Source organism: Gavia stellata, chromosome 4 (assembly GCF_030936135.1).
Source record: "Gavia stellata isolate bGavSte3 chromosome 4, bGavSte3.hap2, whole genome shotgun sequence".
NCBI classification, from domain to species: Eukaryota; Metazoa; Chordata; class Aves; order Gaviiformes; family Gaviidae; genus Gavia; species Gavia stellata.
Window position 1 is genome coordinate 66,670,953 of NC_082597.1, and position 21,475 is coordinate 66,692,427.

Below are 21,475 nucleotides of genomic sequence, written 5' to 3' on the forward strand. Positions count from 1 at the left end.
CAGTAGTAGTCCCAATGCACTCCATCTATTAAATACAGCTGTGTTAATGTAGTATCAAAGTTGTGACACAATTTATGGCCGGTGATATATAAACAAATTCAAACATTTCCTGCAGCAACTCTATTTGACTGCTTGAAACAGAATATCACTTTCGTATTGGAAAAGAAAGTCCTTGAATGCAATGCATTTCCATGTTTTAATGTTGAATGCCGCCTTGTGGAGTTCTCATGCTTTTTGGCTCACAGACCACCACGCATCCTGTGTTGCTAGTGAGAATTTTGTAGCTTTAGGAAATTATGAATTCAGAAGAATGCAAGCTGTGACGCTGCCTGCCTTGCACTACTTGTTTGGCATCACCGTTCTTGGGCCAACACACGTAAGAGGCTTCTTACCTTGCAATGGCATACATGTCATGCTGTGTATTTTATATCCAATCCTGTTCTGATCTAGCCAGTCTCAAGAAAAGTATTAAAAATATCTTTACTCACCAAAAAATGTTATTCTTAGCTTAGATTTGGTGATGAATCAGGAAGCATTTGTAATCGCCTATGAATCATCCTATGTTTTTAATACTGTTGCAAACTGGAGTGAATTTATGAAGTTAATTCAGGAAGAGACAGTATGAACAAAGAGAAGAAAGAGCACGGATTATCTGAAGTCAGTAAACCCTATCAGCACAAAGGGATCTAACCATCTGCTCCAACTAGGCATTTACCTGAATCTACAGCAAGTAAGAACTTTCCATAGTCATTGCTTTTACTAACAGTTAAACGTGCTACAGAATAGCAACTTCAGCTTAGTGTGAAAGTGGTGTGTGGGAGAACATTATCAGGCCCTTTAGAAGATAATGGCTATTTTTTTGGTTTCTAATGTGCAACAACTAGATATTCTTGTCTTATTCTTGTATTATTTGGATAGTGAATAATCTAAACTTTTCTCATTCTGTACAGTATTTTCTCTTATTGTTCTCCCCATTGTATTATCACCTCTATACATTACTTCTAAGACAGAATGACAAAGATTTTAACAACGTTTATAAAGTCCTTACCACTGTCTCAAAGGTAAGAGCTGCCCCTGCTAGGATATTTAGACTGTAAGACAGGCAAGCATGTAGACCCTGGATTTCTAGGGAGCCATACACATACCTTTAGCAGAGCATGAGCTGTTCAGAAAGAGTACGTGGCTTCACAAAGAGGGAGGGACTGCAATAGCCAACGCTGTCCCTATGTAGGTGGACAGGAGAGCAGAGCCTATTTTGGGAGGCAGGAGGGAGCATGAAACTCCATCTAAAGGCTATGTGCCTTGGTAGGCAGGGCCTTCCCCACTTGGTGAAGGAGACAAAGGATAACTTGTGAGCATGACCTTTCATCCCTGTCCCGTTCCCCTTCAGAGTGGGAGCCGCCATCTCTGTATACCCCCATGAGAAGTATCCTTCCCTTGGCACTCAGCCTACCTCCGGTGGTGCAAACAAGCTGGAAGCTGGCAATGCAGAAGAGGGCCCAGCCTGAAAGGGTGAAGAGCGTGCAATTCCTCCCCAGCAAAGGGAAAGTACAAGGTTTTTAGGAAGATGTCCTTAGGGAGGGGACAAAGGAACAGCAAGCCTTGAACCATGACGCATGGCTTTTAACCATCTGTAATATCACCTACATTTCTGTATCGCAGAGGCCAAATAACTTTTGCTATATTCTTTGCTCGGATCAGTTTCAGACAGTCATGGCAGGGTTCACGTGTAGTGATGAGCTCAGCATTACACAGGTCTCTCTCAGAACTGAAAAAATACAATATTGTCACAATTACAGACAAGGTGTGTTTGCAGGAGGAATTATTTCTCTTGGAACCTAGAGTGGGTTCTTCTCTTTTTTCTCTTCTGTCACTGGCCAAGGGAGGTGAGTAAGGGGTCTCAAGCCCATGACAAGCAAATACTTGTAGTACGTACCATGAACTTGCCAGCTTGGGAAATGAATCTACCTACTGTTTGTGTACTCACAGCACTGTAAAGACAGATGCTCTGGTTTATGAAATGCGTATCCAGGAATCATTTCACCACCAAACCATAATCACCTGAATATGAGAGTAGGTGACAGCAGAGCATTCAGCCAACACACTGCCTGCTAAGCAGTTGTCAGAAGAGGCACTGTCAGCGAGGGACACGTGCACAAGCATTTGCAACAGCGCTGTCAGTCTGCAGAGAAATTTCCCATAGGCAGCAAACTTCATGAAACTCAAGTCTGCATGTGTCAAAGGAGGCAGTTCAGGTTGATCGCCCAGCTGTGATGCCCTGCATTTCCAATGGCTAAGTAATACCAGAGCCCACACAGAAGCAATAGCTCTGCTACTGGCTACTCCCATCTCCAGCACATGTGAAGACCCCTGCCCGTGACTGCCCACGGGAACTGGGCTTACATGAGGTCAGAGACAGGGGACTAGCAGCACCTCTGGGACTCTGTCACATAAGTTTGCTGGTTGTGTTAGAATATAAGATCACATGGACCTAGATCTGTGTAAAAAACAAATTGTACTGAGTGCTTTAGAACACTAAATTCCTTTCCATGCTATGTAACATTACTTCTTCTTTCTACGCTGTGGAAATTCACATCTAGATTAGTCAGAGAGCTATTTCTTCATTAATGAAGCACCCAACACCAAGACTTTTTTTGTCTAATTCCTTCAAACTATTTAATGAGTCCCTACCTCATAATAATTGCATTAGCTTCTGCACATACAATTGCATGCTGGTCAAAATCAACATCTGCCTTCTTGCAAAATAAACTATTCATTGCCCCTTTTGGATATCCACTGTAGCCCAGGGCAACCTAGAAAGAAACAAAAGGTAATGTTGTTCTGGGACCTTTAGTTATTTACAGCCTAATCCAACTCCTAAAAGCTGTTAATAACTTCAATGAGAGTCCTCATGTGATGCTGTTTGGTAATGTTTATGCAGATCTCCATTTCAAAATGATTGATGGTAGATCCTAATCATATATTTCTATGATATGTAAAGTTTCAGAAAATCATGAATATTTTTTCCCCAAAAGAATAATTTGTCAGTTTCCAGAAATATATTTTCCTATGAACATGAAATACAATGCTTATAAACATCCACCACAGGAAAAGTTGATTAGGAAGAAAAAATTAACACAAAAGAGGCTGCTAAACACAAAGTCACCAAAGAGATTTGGAAAATATTACCTATGTTTTCTTAGCTGTGTTCATTTTGGAAACATATAAAATAAAAATAAGCATGGAATTTCAATATGATAATAGTAACAATGTCATCAGGGACATCAGCTCATTACTTTAAAGTTTAGCAAACACGGGACTTCACCTCTTCTAAGTGCTGACTATGTATTAAATAATCCATCACCTTAATGTTCCGGGACAGTTAGAGAATATAAAACTTTTTTTCGCAAAAAGTTGGTTTATATTATTGCAACTCTCCTAACATTTTTTAAGACAGTCCATATGATACAAATTAACTCCCTCATTTACGCGCATAAACACAAGCCTAGTAAACTTAAAGTGCATTTCTTATGGCAGAAATGGGCTTTTTTAAATAATTCCGTGCCTGATAACTTATTACACAGCAATCTTACAAGCACTATTTTCATATGACAATAGATCATGATTAGACATTTTTATAAGAGCATAATTTCCTAGACCACATAAACCTTTACTTACAATGTTGTCTTCCTTGTAAATCAGCGTCCCCACTCCATTATTATTGTCTGAGGATAAACAGTCAAATAATCACAGTTATAAATTCATACAACACTCTGATAGTACAATAAACCAGCTGGTCAAAAGGTATGACATTCTTACTCATTCCTGCTGGTCCAGGGAGATGCAGAACACACCTGTTGGGACAAAAGTTGCTGTTCCTTGCTCGACTGCCTCCAGAAAACATTGAACCAGGTAAACTGCTGACAAGAAAGCTAACCAGCTGTTTAGGCTAATCAATGCACTTACCTCCAGTCCTCATAGCTCTCTGTCTCCTATAGTCCATCTCAATTGCCTTATCTAGTGCTGTTGTGTAGAATACCAAAAACATTGACCATCCCCACTGCTGAGACTAGCATGCTTTCTATCGTTGCAGCTCAGAAAGTTTAAAAAGGACTTTCTCTGCCTGAACATCAAGTTCTGTTAGACCTTCCTCAAGGCACAGGCACATGCAATGACATCTACTGCCCAGGATCTCTCCCTCCCTCTTCCCCCCCACAAGAGGAAACAAGCCCCCAAAATTGTCTTTTGTGAGAAAGGAAAAGGAAAACTAGAAACTTTCCACTTTCTGGAGACCCAGGGGAGCTGGTGCGGCTGTGATGCTGATAAGGAGTCTTGAGATATGGCTGGGAGCCATAAGACTCCACCTTGTTATGGATGAGCAGATGATTAAAAGCAGTGAAAATCTGCAATGCTTTCTCTTCCATAAAGCAGCCAAATGCATTTAGCTAACAGTAGGAGAAGCATTGGGAAATAGTAGTAGGGATTTGGGATAAAGTGGAAAACACCTGCTGTGCTGCTGAGTGAATCCTATTCTCAACCTGCACAGGTACGACTGAACAAAAAAACCAGCCTAATATCTTTGGTGTAACCAACCACAACCAGCCAGACTAATGGACAACGTGAGAAAGTAACAGGTAATTACATCCAGTTTTGTTTCTTTTTACCTATAGTAGTAGTGCTTCTTCAGTTCTGCAAATCTTTAATGCAAAAATAGGAAAACTCACCAAAAAACAATGTTGGAACTGACTGCCTGCCGTTTGATACCACGGAGAAACTGGCCCCAACCAGAGCCTCTTGCAATGAGCCTAAGGAGTTAGAAATCCCCACCTGGCGAGGAAGACAGGAGAAGCACATTCCTCCTCTTCTTCCAGTTTGGCTAGCAGTATGGAAAAAGCCCAACTAAATACCTCTGCACTGTGTTTCTTTGAGTCTTACTCAGCCCTGGGGCTTGTGCTGAAGCAACTCCCCCTTCAGCAAAGAAACGTCCATTTGGTAGTAAAGATAGACTCTGGTTTTTTTAGGGAGATTTTTGCCCAATTTGCACTACCAGCCTTGTTCAGATAACCTGAATATGTTTTGTAAGACAATGATGCAACATGAATTAATTTTACAACATAGGAAATACCACCATGATACTAAACTTGGCCAGATATGTAGAGTTTCATGAATTAGCTAACAGAATGCAATGTAATCAATTAAAGATTTTTTCAGTACATTACATCTCCAGGAATACAACTAACAACTATGTAGGAGTTTTCTACACTGTGTGAATTACTGAGCTAAATTTAGTAATATTAATTTACTTACCGCTTCTGGATGCTAATAAATCACAGAGCTGTATGGCATGGGTGTATTTATCATCATTCTTTACAGTGGATTCCTTCTCTTCTAAGATTATTATTTCTTTATCTTTGCAACTTGCCAGAGTCTTAAAACAATTCTTGGCTGTAATAAGATTTTCTTCATATTTTTCCAGTTGGTTTTCCTTCAGGTGTTCCAAGTTAAAGTGCTTTAAAATTCCCACATCAGTTTTTTTATCAAATACCGATGCAATTGGGATTAGATCACCATCAGGTGATGCTCTTTTATTTGAATGAAGTATTTGCATCTTTCTTTGATTGTCTATTGTTGGTACATATACCGCTGCAACAACATAGCTTTCTGTAAAGATGGCATTAGCATGTTTTACCAGCTCATCACTTGGGTTATTTTCTGCCATTTTAATTTCAAAATTTGGCCAGTAATACACTTGTGAGACTTGTGCTGAATAAAGAAAATATATATGCAAGATTAATATTAAATATGAAATATACTAGTGGTCATTTTTCCCATTAATAAACATAAAGTGATATGGAATATACTTAAGCAAGCTGCAGCTTTTCCCCATATTAGCAAAATAATATTAAAATATTTTTTTACTAACACATTATTTTCATAGTCAAAAGGGAAACTTTATATACAATTCATGACTTTTCTTTTCCAGACGATTAAACTTTTGTCTCTTCTTACATTTACCAAATGGTAAAAATTTCCAAAACAAGGAGATTGTTTTAAAAAGATACAGGAAGTTATTGAAGTTATTGTAGAGGAAAAATATGTATATCAATTAGGCAACTAAAAAACCCAGAAAATTCAACATATAGGTAGTACGTTATCATTTGTGAAGTTCTACAGATTAACTTGTTTCCAAAAAATCTACCTACTTCCCTTGTTATCCTGAATACTAGTACCTGAAGTACATTTTTCATGTGATAAGTGACTTAAATGGGAATGACTGTTTTCTTTTTGTTTATTTTATCAGGTCGATTATCTATGCATCATTTTTTCAGGATTTCCACATCCCTTGGGACCACTCCTTTAATTTTTTTCTCATTTAACAAACATCTCTAACAAGCTCTAGTGGCTCCTTTTTCATTTAATGACTTGCATTCTTCATGATCCATGTGTTAGTAAATACCAACAATTTGTACAATGATCACATCTTAATACACTCTAATAATCACAGCTACCTATTGTATAAGCTATTTAGCTACATCAGCTTCTGACAGTGATCTGAATGATATAGAACCAACTGAGGAAAAATGCAAAGAGTAAAACGGAAGAAAATAAAGAGGAAGAGAATGACTGGCATGACTAGTTTACCAGCCTGTGAGTATGCCACATGTGCAATCTTAGTCTAGGAGATATTTCAGTTCTGATACTGACCTTGAACCAGCAATTTTGCACAATAATTACAAGGCATCCGAGACATGTAAACTTCACAGCCTTTCAGCGCATTAGGAAACCTTAACAGCACTTTTGGCACAGCATGAAGTTCCTCTGTTGAGCAGCCCAGGGCAATAATCCTTTTTGGCTTGCTCGCTTCACAGATGACGATTCCAGTTTTGCAATACTGCATACACATACACAAATAAACGTACACATATACAAATGAATGTATAACCATCCAGTGAAGGAGAGTCCAACTAGATTACGCATATGTAACATAACAGCAACAAAGGGATGCCACAGAAAAAGAATGGCATTTGTTGCAAAAGGGTAGGGATCAAGCAGTCTAGAAATGTGCTGATTCCTGTGGATTTTCAGTCAGTTGTCGTGTGTCTACAGCACATAACTCAATTGTTGTATTCCAGATCAAGAGCGCAAGTACTTTGACTGCAGTCCAGAAAGGGGTAAGAGGTAGACCTTTGGAAAGTCTGTAAAATCACGGAAAAAGTAGGGAGATGAATATCCCAATAGCTGGTCGAGCAGATTACCAAAACAGGAGAAAGGAGGGACAAGGTGTAGTTTCAAACAAATGCCAACACTACTCAAAGGATACCCACAGTGGGAACCACCAGACATCTATGTAGCTTCATAAACTCAAACAGCTTTGATTTATTAAAAATCATTAGCATCTAAGCATAAAATAGATTAAAATCCTTACTGTGGGACTGTGGCCCACAAGTGACCCACACTGTGGCAGGGACACTCCTGAGGGGCCCCAGCCAGCAGAGAACTCACGCCAAGACAGGGCCAGTTGGAAGCACAGAGGAGCAGGAGAAAACTGGGAAAAAGCACAAAGGAGCCGCAGACAAACCATCACGCACACAGCCTCAATCTCCTGCACCACCCTTCGCCTCACAGAAGGAATTGGGACCAACTGAGAGTAACCTACAGTGAAAACAAGGGAAGTTGAGACTAGGAAGGTGGGAGGGTAGGTGTTTGGCTTAAATTGAACCTGGAAAAAATGGATGGAGGATGTTTAACTCCTTACATTTTCTTCTTTTTCTCCATATCCAATTCAGCAAACAGAAGTCTGGTTTTATTGGCAATAAATTAAATTAAGTAAAAATCCCCCAAATTAAGATCGATTTGCCCACAATACCAAGTCAGTAATTTTTAAATCGAGATCCTATTGGACACTATGGCTTTTTTAGCCTTGATAACAATGAATATGCTTGAGTTGACCTAACTCACAGTTTTCTGTGATTCACTTGGTGAATTTTCCATATGTAGTGCTAAGAAGATACACAAGTCTTCTTTCTTCAGGTGAGGAACAGGAGGACCTAGAAAGAAACAATGGAAAGAAAAGTTAATCAAAACCACCTTGGAGAAAAAAGTAGGTGACGTCCTAAAATTAGCAAATAATTACTGGTAATGAGATAGAAAGGATAATTATCTAGCTCTCCAGTCCTAGGTGAAAACTTGGGGAAAAATGTTATTTCTGTGCATGTTGAACTAAAGAAGTGTTTCTTAATAATGTATCAGAGCTCGATTGGCCAGTTACTCTGTAAAGAGCCTTATCCTTCCACTTTACCCATCAGCACATCCATTTATGCCTGCCAGTCCTGTGAGGCAAATGGTAATGACTGTCCCAGGAGCTTCTGCTTCACAGAGCAGAGGGATCCTGGATCTCTTTTCTTTCTGTTTTTTTTTCTGCTATCTACTCTTTTCTGCTGGCATAGGGAATGATTCCTATTGACTTAAAGAGGGAAGAAACATTATGTGAATATCCAATATCTGGAATGGCCAACTCTATTCCCCGATGTCATACTCTTCTTCAAAATTTGTATATTTCAACTATCATAGTACAAAACCTTACCTTTCATGTTATATTTTCTGCTAAGATTTCAATAACATCAGGTGAGACTGAAAAAAATTTATACAATTACTTTTACTTAAACTAAAATCAAAATGACAACAAATATGCTGCCAGAGAGATATGCCAGAAGTTCGTGTATCAGCTCTCTGTACTGTCTAATATCCAGCTCACTGCTTTCAGGACAATTATATTTATTCAAACCTGTTTAAGGAAATTTAGGCAAACCAAAAATCATGATTAGTGAAAAGTTTACTAAATTTATTTCACTTTGCCTTCATCAATCTTTCCTTCTGTTCCTCCATTGTCTTTTGAATCACTGGGTACTGGAAGACAGAAAAGAAAAAGGTCTCATTAGGAATACCACATAAGAAGAGATTACATGAAGTGTAGCAGTGTATCAACCCTCCTCCTCTCGTTATCAACCCTGACAGATAATCCACTGTGATTTGGGCGTCTCAGACGCCACAATTGATTTAGGACAATGTTTGACAGTCAGGACATCGAAGTCTGGGCTCTGATACTTTGTTCAGAAAGAAACTATATTAAAATTAAAGGGAATTGCCTAGATATAAAAGTTAACTGAATCTCACATAGAAATAAATATGGCTCCCCAATGGTGATGGTGGTGACAAGGGGGTTGGGTTGGGTTTTTTTGTTGTTGGGGTTTTTTTTTAAGTTTGAATTCCACCTTTTTAGCCTACAAATCCATAATGCTTTCCTCACCCACAGAATGGCCAATACCTACACTGTCTCCTCTCTCCCTTTGCTGTCACACTCAGGACTGCCTCTTCTTGTCTTTGATACCGAGCCTCTGCTTGTTCATTTCTGCCATCCTGTCATCCTCCTTATCTGAACTTCATCATCCTGGTTCTCACTCTTCCCATCAGTTTAATTTCATTCTACTGCAAATATATACTGTTCTCCTCGATTTTAAAATAATCTATCCCTTACTCCTCTTCAGTTAAATAGTTTTCCCCAACTCACTTGTCCAATGTATCTTCATACTCCATGAAGATGTGGTCAGCAACTTTTTTTGAGTTTCTAATTTCAGTTTTGTTCCAATTCTTCATTTGATTTCAAATCCCTATTCTCCCTCAGTAAGGGAAATGATACTTCAGCTTATAAATCATTAAGACTTCAAAATTTTAGTTCAGTTCTAAGTTTGTTTTTGTGTAAACCAAGCAAGAAGCATACAAGATTTTGCATATTCTCAAAACGTTGTGCAGTGTTCTTAAAAATTTCTGTTACTTTCTACTGCTTGTCTAGTCTAAATAAAATTATAAGTTATTTAAAAAAATTTCAGTATTAATGACATTTTTCTGTGGTAGGAGACTTGACTCCCTAACTGGCATAACTCAGAACAGCATAAAGCCAGTGGCATGGGGAGAAGACTCAAGCCCAGTACCTCCAAGGATTTGGATATATCCATTTAAGGCTAGAAACAATTAACAGAAAAGGCTTAAAATAAGAAAACTGTCATGAAGCATGCTGACTAGTCATTTGGGCAAAATGAAAAATTAATGACTGAGAGAGCAGAAACGATTAACCCCAGAAAGTTGCTATGTTTCCCCTGTCTTTTCAACTGTAACCAGTTACGGAGTCTGGCCACTTACAGACCTCAACATTTCTGTATAATTCTGTCTTCTGCATATTCAGAAGTATTGCGTCAGAAGTGGAATTTGCAGGGTACAGACATGTATAATTTATAATTCCAAAGGAAGTTTGGAACGAGCAGAACTAATTCAAGGGTAACTCAATTAAACTTAACAGTAATTAGATGCAATTTATAACCAGATTTGTTTTTATTACATGCTGCAAAAAGGGCTTTAAAGAAAAATACTTAGTAACATACTGTGCTTTTAAGTTTAAACACCAAGTAACACCAAAAGAAGACAAATGGAACAGTACCAAAGGACAAGGAAATTAATCTTAACCATACCTGCCATAAGTTGAGTTTCACACTGTTTCCACTGGAAAAAAACAGCCAAACAAGAACTCAGTAAATGTATTTAAAGCATAAGTGAACATTTATTTAGTACTTTCCAGAATTTGCCTGCTCACATCTGCCATTATATCTAACAGCTATTAATTAATCTACCATGAGGATTTCTTGGACCACTGGACAAACGTGGGTCCTCAAAGTCATTCTTGTCTATACCAGTTCTAAAGCTCTTGTTCTATAGATGAAGATAAAAGTCAGTTACATAGCTTACTCTCTAAGCATTGTCCAGTTCATCAGTAGTCTTGTGTGTCCCAGTTCCCTCTTTTCCCAACTCAGACTGCTTTCCCTCCATCAGATGTATCTGATGGATCTTGAAAAGTGAAGCAATACTTTTCTGCATCATCTGCTTCCACTTCTGACATGCCTTCTACCTGCTGAATTATTTTTATGACATCTGGAAATGACTGGCTCCCAAAACTACTAACAGAGTTCAAAACAATAACTGAAAAGCTCTGATGTGTATATTCAGGTGAATACATATTTACATATCATCAAATGGTTCATGAACACTCAATGTATTTTAATGAACCTTCCATCTAATGAAAACGTACTTCTTAAAAACAACAGAAGAAAAACCCAAATAAACAAGGCAAACCAGAAGAATGACACATATCAAAGCAAACTAGTCTATGCTTTTATTATATAAATCTTCAAAAATACTTTTTAGCAATACAACCCTGAGTCTAATCTTCAATACACAAACCTACCTCATGATAGTAAAAGTTTTTCTTTAAATCATCTAGATGAACCTAAAAGAAAAAAGAAACTTAAAAGCAAACAAATAAAGGAGGCACTCATAGAATCACTGAGGTTGGGAGCCACGTCTGGAGGTCTCCAAGTCCAGACCCCCTGCTCAAGGCAGGGTGAGCTAAAGCAGATCTCTTCGGACTGTGTCCACTCAGATTTTTAGCATCTCCAAGGATGGGGCCTCCACAACCTGTCTGGGCAACCTGTTCCAGTACTCATCACCCTCACAGCAAAAAAGGCTTTTTTGTATGTTTTAGTGGAATTTCCTGTATTTCAAACTGTGTCCATTACCTCTCGTCCCATCACTGAGCACCACTGAGAAGAGTCTGGCTCTGTCTTCTTTACTCCCTCCCATCAGGGATCTATACACATGGATAAGATCCCACCTGAGCTTTCTCTTCTCCAGGCTGATCAGTCCCAGCTCTCTCAGCCTCTCTTCATATGAGAAATTCTCCCATCGCTTAACCATCTTCACGGCCTTTAGCAGGGCTCGCTCTCCTATGTCCATCTCTCTCTTATAGTGGGGAGGCCAGAACTGGACACAATGTTCCAACCACAGCCTCAACAGTGCTGAGCAGAAGGATCACCTCCCTCAACCTGCTGGCAATGCCCTGCCTAACGCAGCCCAGCAGGCTGTTGGCCTTTGCCTCAAGGGTACATTGCTGCATCCTAGTCAACTTACCCACCAGGGCCTCCAGGTCCTTTTCTGCAAATCTGCTTTCTAGTTAGTCAGCCCCAGCCTGTACCAGGCCCTGGGACTGCTCCTCCCCAGGTGCACAGGCTTTCCACTTCCCTTTATTGAACTTAGTTAGATTCCTGTTTTGCCATTTCTCAACCTGTCAAGCTCCCTCTGAATGTACATCACATCTGATGTACCAACCACTCCTCTCAGTTTTGGATCGTCTACATACTTCCTGAGGGGGCACTCTGACTCATCATCCAGGGCATTAATGACAATATTAAACAGTTTTGGTCCCACTATCCACCCCAGGGGTACATCACTAGGGACTGGCCTCCAAGCTGGACTTTGTGGTGCTGATCACAACCCTCGGAGTCTGGCAGTTCAGGAAGCTGTCAATCCACTTCACTGTCCACTTATCTAGTCCACACTTCATCAGTTTGTCTATGAGGATGCTGTGGGAGATAGTGTTGCAAGTCTTGTTAAAGTCAAGATAAAAAACATCCACTGCTCTCTACTCATCCACCAAGCTGGTCATCTCATCATAAAAGGATGTCAGGTTAGTCAGGCATGTTTTCCCCTTCATAAATCCATGCTAACTACTCCCAGTCACCTTCTTGACAGGTCCCATGGTCTTGTGTACATCCAACTTCTTTAAATATTCCACAACCAGATTCTACTCTACTGAGGGTAAATCTTCATTGCTGCACATCTTCCCACTGGTCTCAGGACATGGGATTCCTGAGGGCAAATCTTGGCAGTAAAAACCAAGGCAAAGAAGACTTTGAATGCCTTGGCCATGTTTGTCTTTATAGGGGTAGAATTTAATCTAGAAACATGGACATTAACTAGATACTTGGGCCTGAACCAAAACTAAGACCTTTTCCTTCAGAGAGATTTTTCCAAAACCATACACAAATTATTTGACTTCAATCACACCCAAGTAAATCCTGTTAAGTAATTAAGGGACTTCCCTGAAAGGAATAATACTCCTTTGCAAACTCAGAAAATACTTGTTCTTTCCACTAAACAGAGGGCTGTATCTTACGATGGAGCCAAAAATACCTTGTTTGGCACAGACCTGTAAACAGTGAAGCCAAACTCATCAGACACTTCAAATATGAGAATGCGAGACTTAGAAAAAAGACTGTTGCATTTACCCTGAGGGATTAAAAGTTAAGTGTGTGAAATGCAGGACAGAGGTACTCCTTCATATCGGTGGTCTTAATGAAGCATGCCACAGCTGCCCTCAGCATTTATGCCCAGGTTTTCTGCATATAGTAGCCAAGACACATATCCAGGTCTTACCATCATAAGAGTTCAAGCACAGCCAGAGTAAGCATTCAGATGCAAAATCAGGGAGCACTTCAGGGCTCTGCCATATAGACACAGCTAAACAGGAGGCTGAACTTTCCCAGTGCAAGATCCTAAAATATGTAACTTGTTCCTTTCCTGACTTTTGAAGCATCTGAGTGTAAAGATTTCCAAGGCAGAAAGCAAGCCATAAAATTTCAGCTATATATGAGTACAAAGAATGAAGCATCTCGTAGGTGATGATCTGCTATAGTTCCTCTCCTATACAGAAGAGTAATAACTGTAGGGTTATTGAAGGGTTTGTCTGTAAGTCAATTATAAATAAACTGAACCCCTGCCCCCAAACATATAAGTACATTATGGCAATAAATAAATAGTATTACATAAGCATACTTCTTCACTTTGTTTGGATGATTCTTTCACACAATGAATTGTCTTGATTTTCACAGCCTTCAAAAGGTTCTGACAGTCACAACAGGGAGGTTTGATGCAGTAAAGAACATCACTCTCTTCTATTTCGGGCTTTGACCTGAAAAATATATGTATTTGCACAACTGATTAATTTTCTGCAAAGCTAAAACTGAAGATAATGTTTACATTTCTTTTCAATAAAATTAGTATTTTCATTGAAGAATATTATTTCTAATTAGATTACTCTCTATCTCCTCCTCCAAGATTCCTATTTCATCTTGATTTTCTCTTCAAATATCTGATCTTTTTTGCTTCCTCTACTTCTGTGTATATAAAAGTACTACCATTATGAGCTGTATAGTGTTACAGACTAAAGATTCACCAACTATTGACAGCTGGAGTCTCAAGGGATCTGACTGACTTGACAATACTCTTGCTAGCCTACGGACCACCAAAAAAGACTGCCGGGCAGAATGCAGCAGACTGTCTTTCAAAAACTGTTTAGAGCTTCATCACAACAAGACTGGGTGATTATTTTGGCAGTGTAGGAATACAAGGAGGTACCACACCTTTTTGGGGGTGGAGGAGAGGAAACGCACACATTAAAATCTTGATTATAAGCTCAGAGCTGTAAAACATTAAGTCTTTGAAACTGGATTAACGGGTGACGAACAGATGAAAAAGTCAAAGAGAAAATCCATGGTTAGTCACTGACTTATTCACACTACACACTATTCACATCTATTGCCATAAAGAATGCCTGCAAAGTCACTCCATTAGTAGATTTGTAACGATAACCTGTACAGGAGAGCATTTGCTTCAGCATGGAGAACAACATCCCGTTTCGCAAGTCCAGTCTTTTGTTTTCTTCTCCCTGCACAGGGCAAGTTTGCATACAATATGCCAATGGGGTATCCATTATAACCTGCCCCAAACTGCCAAAAAACAAATGAAATAATAAAATAATCAAAATCTAACAGACCCTTCCAAACTTCTTCAACATTTTAACTATCTACTAATACAGCTTCAAAACCTAAATATATGCTGTCTATCTATTTCTAGGTATATATAACTTCTAAGTTTTTATAGCTATTTATATCAGATTTTTAATCAGCTTTAACACTTTGCCATGAGCATCTTACCACCCTATCACATTATCCCTTTTAACACAGTCAAGAGCTAATTTTGCTTTTGTGTCCAATGAGGTCATTGTTCTCCATTAATTTCATCACCATCTTTTTGTATCTCTACCTTTGCAAGAAACTTAGGATCCTCCTTTTTAGTGGGCCTCAGAGATTATTTTTTTAAAGTTAAATGATAAAATATTATCATTACTATTAGCATATTTATTATGGGATAATGTGTTCATGAGGGAAATTCATCTCCCTTAACTTCTTTACATGTCTACACCTGAAATAGTCGCCCTAGACTCCCTTTATACTCAAGGGAGAAAACCAGCTCTACCTGGCCTATTTCAGACTCTGGATTGGGATGAATGACACTCCAGATCTCCACCAACTATAAAGGGGAGCCAGGGCCAATAGCTCAGAAGCAGGCATGTACACTGCAGATGTCTACATTGGGTCAAATAAACTGCACCCCTTGGAGCACTGAATAGAAATTTTACAAGTGTTGGAGAATTGAATCTACTTACAAAATATCCATCCTGACTGTAGAGTGTACACCCCACACCTCGGTTTGGATCATCTTTTAGAAGAGAGAAAGATTTCCATGTCACTTGAAAACATACTTTTTTCATATTTTAAAATATTTGACAGTTTAACATGTAGTGCTTTAATGATATAGAAATGGAAGGCATAAGTGACTGCTTATATGTTGAAAGAATCCCTCCATGCATATATATTATCCAGTTCTAGACAGATACCCATACACAGTAACACAATGAGGCATAACTACTACCAAGCACAACAAATGTCAGATTTCAGAAGAACACAACAACTTAAAATCTGACTCAAGGTACACTCACTCTTTGATTAGTAATTGCAGAGTACTAACTTGATACAAAATCCTGATAACACAATATAAAAGGTTATAAATACATCAAGATCTTCCACTGATGAGATTCGCTTTAAGTTCACCTAGGTACATTAATAATATACTAAGAACGTTTAAATTTATATATAAATTTATATTATTGTTTCCCCCCTCCAAAATTGATTAAGTGATAAAATACTGTTTTCTATGTTTCTATAATATGTGTTTCCATCTTCTGCTTTAGGTTTAAGCTCAGTATTGCAACAAACATTATAAACAGTAACATTAAACATTAGTGTAACAAATACATTAATGAAAAATATTTTAGCAGTTACGTTAGGAAAGGGTGCCAATTTCTCTGACACCCACATATGTTGTGAAATATTTACTCTTTGCAGTAGCTGAATGAATCAACGGCAATAATAAAAAATATATATATGGTAATCCATCCGTTGTATATGGTTAATATTCTTTATATACTCTCATCATAACTTACCAGATCTTGCTGCTAAAAAATAACAAAGCTGCAGTGCATGTCGATGAATACTTTCCTTTGGTTCTTTTTTCTCAAGTTGGGAACATTCCAGTAAAAAATTATAGCAACAAAAAGCATTTTCCAGCCGTTTGACACAGGTATCTTTGCAGCCACGTATGTTAAACAGTGAATAATATTTTTCAAACTCTTCAGTTTGATAATCGAGCAATTTAAAATATCTGTTCAGCTGTCCTTTGCATCGTATTTTTTTTGCAATCATTTCCACAGTTTCAAAGCTTGTCATGGGTAAGAGCACACTGCTACTTATATGACTTCTGAGAAGCATATGGTCAGCTTGTTGAGTATCTTTCTTAACCACCGAATAATCTCCCTTTTTTTCAGGAGCCATCGGCCAGTAATAGACTGAAGAAACCGAACCTAGAGACAAACACTGAAAGTCACTTAAAGTGGCATACAGTTGGGTGGGACATTCAATTCACATGGGTTTTATTTGAAACAATAGGCCAATTTTCTATTGCATTGCCATGCTGTGTATACACTAGAGTCCAAAGCCTATGTAGTTACCCACAAGCTTAAACCACTCCCATTGCAATGGAATCTGAATTGAATATAGCACTATTGCAACAACTGGTACTTCACTTTCATAAATGACCTCCCACAGTTTGTCAATCCTTTCTCAAGCAAGCAGCCTCACTTGTTTCTAAGAGACTGTCTGCATAAAAAAGGATTACTTGAATAAGGAGGGATTTATTGGACTGAGCCACGTACAACACTTCTCTAGACACGATAATTAGTGAGGTCATTTATGAATTTCTTATTCAGGTAAAACTGCAGTTAACACAGATTGATTAAAAATGTATTATATACCTTGAATGAGGAACATGGTACAAGTTGTGCACGGTTTCCTGGACAAATACACAGTGCAGTCACGCAAAGAACAGGGAAGACACCGAATGATTTGTTGTACGGCATGCAACCCAGGTTTGGAGAAACTCATAGCTACCACTTTGTGTACTTTGTCCGATTCACATACTACAATCCCAGTCTTATTGAACTGAAGGGAAGAAAAGAGAAAGCTTATTTTTCACAGCAGATTTGATTTTACAAGCATGCATGCTTTATACAGATTCAAAAACACACTATAAGTTTTGCCACATTGTATTACATATAACTGCTCTTTGGTCCCAGAATCTTTAGATCTCTTTATGAAAAGTTAATGTAAATTTAGTATGATTTTTTTTTTTCTATGCATTAGTTCTCAATAAATCCAATTAAGAGCTGCTCCAATTAAGAGACACATGAAACCAAAACTGGAATCAATCAGAAAGATCAAATATAGATTTCTAAAACACTCTCAGAAGTATTTGTTTGTTTTAGCCAAATTTCTCAAGAAAATATATACACACACACACATATATATACAGCTGGGTTCTTTATAAACTCTATATTAGCTGTGGTAGGGAAAAAAAAAAAAAGACAGTGGTATTAAAGTTAATAATGAGTGTCCAGGTTCTTTAAATCTTCTGTACATTCATGTAACAGCAGGTATTCTAATGCCCACTGTTGCTACAATAGTGCAAAAAGTAAATTATACTGTTGCTGGATACAGCCCCTCTACAAGGCTGGTAGATGCACTACACAGTAACAAATTAGAATCACAGAGTAACTTAGATTTGAAATGGAAACCTGGAGGCTATCTAATCCACCTCCTGCTCAAAGAAGGGCCAACTTCAAAATTAGATCAGGTTATTTGGTTCTTGCTTAGATAACAGGTTTTGTCTTCTCTGTCACAGAAGTAGTTGGAATAATCTATTCTAGGTGATCCATGGTGGTGTTGGGTTAATGGTTGGACTTGATGATCTTATAGGTCTTTTCCAACCTTAATGATTCTGTGATCTACGGATTCAAATGTTCTGAAGTTCAGTAACACCTACAGGGAACGTTTCACTGAACACAGGACCACTTCGCCTGCCCCGATGGATGTCTGCATGGGAACTGAATACCTTGTGCCATTTTTCAGAAAAGAACAGCAGCTCTGGGATTCACTACCATCTTTCAAAAAGACTGTAAACATATATTTCCCTAAATTTCTCAAAGAAATAATAGCATTAAGCAAAGCAAGACTGAAGAAAGTAGTATCAGTGATATCAACAGAGATCTGTTACTGACCATCTGACCAAAAGGTAAAAGGATGAAGTGCCTCTTTTTTTTTAATCTGTCAAGCAATCATCTGATGAATTCAAGGACCTTTTGATAATGGTAGCCTAACTATTGGAGATAGCAGCTAGAAAAGTAATACGTTCAGGATACACCTGCAGCTCTGGAAACATGCTGTAGCCTATTTTCATTGCAGCAATGAATGAGAAAACAGGTATTTTACTTTTGATTCTAACACACAAGAAATGACCATAAATCTGAAAATGGAACGTAATTCCAATAAAAATTGTGATGATGTGATACATAGGAAAGGATGCTGTAAGAATAGAATAATTATGATTTCAGAAAGACATATATCAGCAAATTTAAGGAACTGTTAGGAAGTCTCTTGGAAAAATAATCCAAGGACTATGAGAGTCTGACTTAGCAGAAGAGAAACAAGAGTAAAATACCCTGATGTAAAGGAATAGTCAGTAACACCATGAGACCACGTTGGTTGTACCAACAGATCTTTTTCAAAATCAGAATAAGAAAAAAAGAAAGGAAGTAAAGGCAATGTGAAGAACAAGCATAAAGGAATAGTATAGCATGCACAGATAAAATTAGAAAGACTAAATTACTGAAAAAATACAGATGCTTCCACTAGCAAGGGATACAAAAGGCAAAAAGAAAAGAGTATATATAAAATCACAGGAAGAAAATCAAAGGAGGCATGGTTACATTACACAACAGGAATGGAGAGCAAACAAGTACACAGAAAAGGCTGCAGAGCAACAAGATGAAACCAAAACCAAGCAAAGCAAGATCCTGCTTTGGAAACAGAAACTGAACAAGCAAATACAACATAGAAACATCTGCTAGCCACAAAAGAGTCAGGAGACTATTGTGAACTACAGTTCAACAGACCAACAACACAACATTACTATTGACCTCCACATATGATAGGTGTTTACAGAAATTGCATGGCTGTAGTTACTCGATCCAAATGAGTTTCATGTCAGGTTTTTGTCCTACCCTAAGAAAAATGCAAGCACACTGGAGAATCTAGGGAAGGAAGCTTAGAGGTTAAAAAAAAACCCCAAACCCAACAAAAATCTAGGAGAAAGACTGAAGCTTGACATAAGAAAGTTGAGAAATCACTCCTATAAAATGGTTTGAAGATCAAGTTAGACAAGTATCTGATAATGGTGATGTAATTAGACTTAATCCTGCTTCACTGCAAGAAAATGGATTAGATTATTTCAGCCCATTTCTATGATTCCACTGTTTCACATTCAAAGCTGTTTGCTATTATTAGGTCCCATATCAGATCAACTGTTTATAAATTCAGTAATATTTAAGAAGTAGTTCTTAAAGTTTTTAGAAGTATAACGATCACTGTTACCCTTATCTGCTAACTTGATCACTGTGTAGTATTCAATCTATAGTTTCATAAACCATTCTCAGATAACCTAGAGTATGAAAAGCTTTCTACACAAGAAAAATAGTGTGTGGAGTTGAAGATAGAATATTCAATATTTTCATATTCACAACTAAAATTAAGCTAGGATGTATTTTAACTATGGAATTGAGGACATGAATAAATGATAAAATGGAAATTTCAGTTATTCCTTTCAGAAAAGCACAATGGCCCTTAGAGTGTCTGGGACCAATTTGGCTATCGTTAAAGCACCGACAGCAAGCTCCAAACCCGAACTGCAAAGTCTGTCACTCTCGTCCTGTGAGGAAAGGACTAAGGAGCTCTGCTTAACAAGGTACTGCTGCTCAGTCATGCTTAGCACAGAGGAAGGTTTCTGTTTTCTCTCACTTACTGACTGTCATCCCTAAACTGATCCTTACGTGGATGAGTTCACAGCCTACAGCTCTGCTGAGATGCATCTGAAGAGACTCACAACCCCAGAAAAGCCTGGCACACAAAGGGTAGAGTAACACGCTGGGCTTGCTACTACTCGTGATACGCTCTATTCTCGTACATAAATGGACCAAGTATAATGTTTTCAGAGACATTCACATGAAGAATTGTACTCCCTGAGTTAATAACAGCTCCAGGGAGGAAACACATTACCACTAGCCATGCTGTCTAGTACCATTCTAGCTATTGGCAAGGCTGTCAGTTTGAATGTATGAATATTGTTTTACCTGTGTATTTCACCCGCTTTGTGCTGTTCCCAAAAGCAATGACAGTTCTGGCTAAATGATTGAAACTACATGCATCAGCAGGATCACAGGGAACAGAAACTGAATCTGGTTCAGTACGCACAGGAAGGACAAAGGGAGGCCAACAACTCTGTCTCACAGAATGATTTACTATTTTAAATCACAAGTAAATGCAAAATAATCTTCACAATATCCCTACATATAGACAGTTGAACATCATTTTATCCCCATCTTCTGAGTAGGGAAAGCAAACACACGACAGTGCCACTTTTCCCTGGCAATCTCCTCCGATTCTATTATGGGGTTCATTAACAATTAGGGCATGTTGGTATACCTCAGAGATATGACATAGTGACGGGAAATGAAAAAACTGGTATTAATCAATCAACTTAGGAATCCAGTATCTTTATGTAACCTTATCAGATTACAGTAAAAAACTTAACAGCATCGATTATTACCAGTAACTTTTAAAACACAAGACTAGAATGGACCACCTAACTCATCAGATTCACTCCCCCCAAAAAGCGGGCAATCATACAATAGAGGTTTGTTATAAATGTTTTTTTGGATGGATGTCATTAGATATTTTAAAGGATAATTCTCAGTAAAATAAGAAGGAAAAATATTTCCTAGCCATGATAGCCTGTTACGTACCTGGTCAGATGGAGCATGACACTCTGGAGACTCCTCCATAAGACGAGCTAGAAATATATACAAATCTTTCTTCTCTAAGCGTACGCATGGGTGACTTTCTGAACAGCCCAAATAAAGAGGTCATAATTAGTAGGCAAATTCAAATGCTACAGAAAAGACACAGTTGACTATAGCACTTTTGGTAATAGGGGGAATGAAGGCAGCGTATTTGGGTAAAGGAAAACATATATAATTTTTTTTTTTAATATACTGCACATACAGACTAACTGTCAGAAATTA

The 21,475-nt window shown here is 38.2% G+C and overlaps 1 protein-coding gene across 1 annotated transcript; it reads right to left on the reverse strand.

Moving 5' to 3' along the window:
- Nucleotides 1–1,623: 1,623 nt before the first annotated feature.
- Nucleotides 1,624–21,235, reverse strand: LOC132316914 (cytidine and dCMP deaminase domain-containing protein 1-like). The gene is made up of 12 exons (XM_059816712.1): nucleotides 21,197–21,235; nucleotides 11,294–11,335; nucleotides 10,683–10,761; nucleotides 9,990–10,019; nucleotides 8,857–8,907; nucleotides 7,960–8,048; nucleotides 6,706–6,892; nucleotides 5,308–5,763; nucleotides 3,967–4,023; nucleotides 3,679–3,725; nucleotides 2,692–2,813; nucleotides 1,624–1,768 (listed from the first exon to the last, which is right to left on the reverse strand). The coding sequence occupies exons 1-12, from the start codon at nucleotides 21,233–21,235 to the stop codon at nucleotides 1,624–1,626; spliced, it is 1,344 nt and encodes a 447-aa protein (XP_059672695.1).
- Between the last annotated feature and the right edge of the window lie 240 nt (nucleotides 21,236–21,475).

Coding starts and splice junctions, on each gene's coding strand:
- LOC132316914 (XM_059816712.1), bottom strand. CDS start 21,235: ATGGAGGAGTCTCCAGAGTGTCATGCTCCATCTGACCAG. Junction 5,764..6,705: donor TGCAAAATTGCTGGTTCAAG/GTCAGTATCAGA, acceptor TTCTTTATTCAG/CACAAGTCTCACAAGTGTAT. Junction 1,769..2,691: donor GCTAATGCAATTATTATGAG/GTAGGGACTCAT, acceptor GTATTTTTTCAG/TTCTGAGAGAGACCTGTGTA.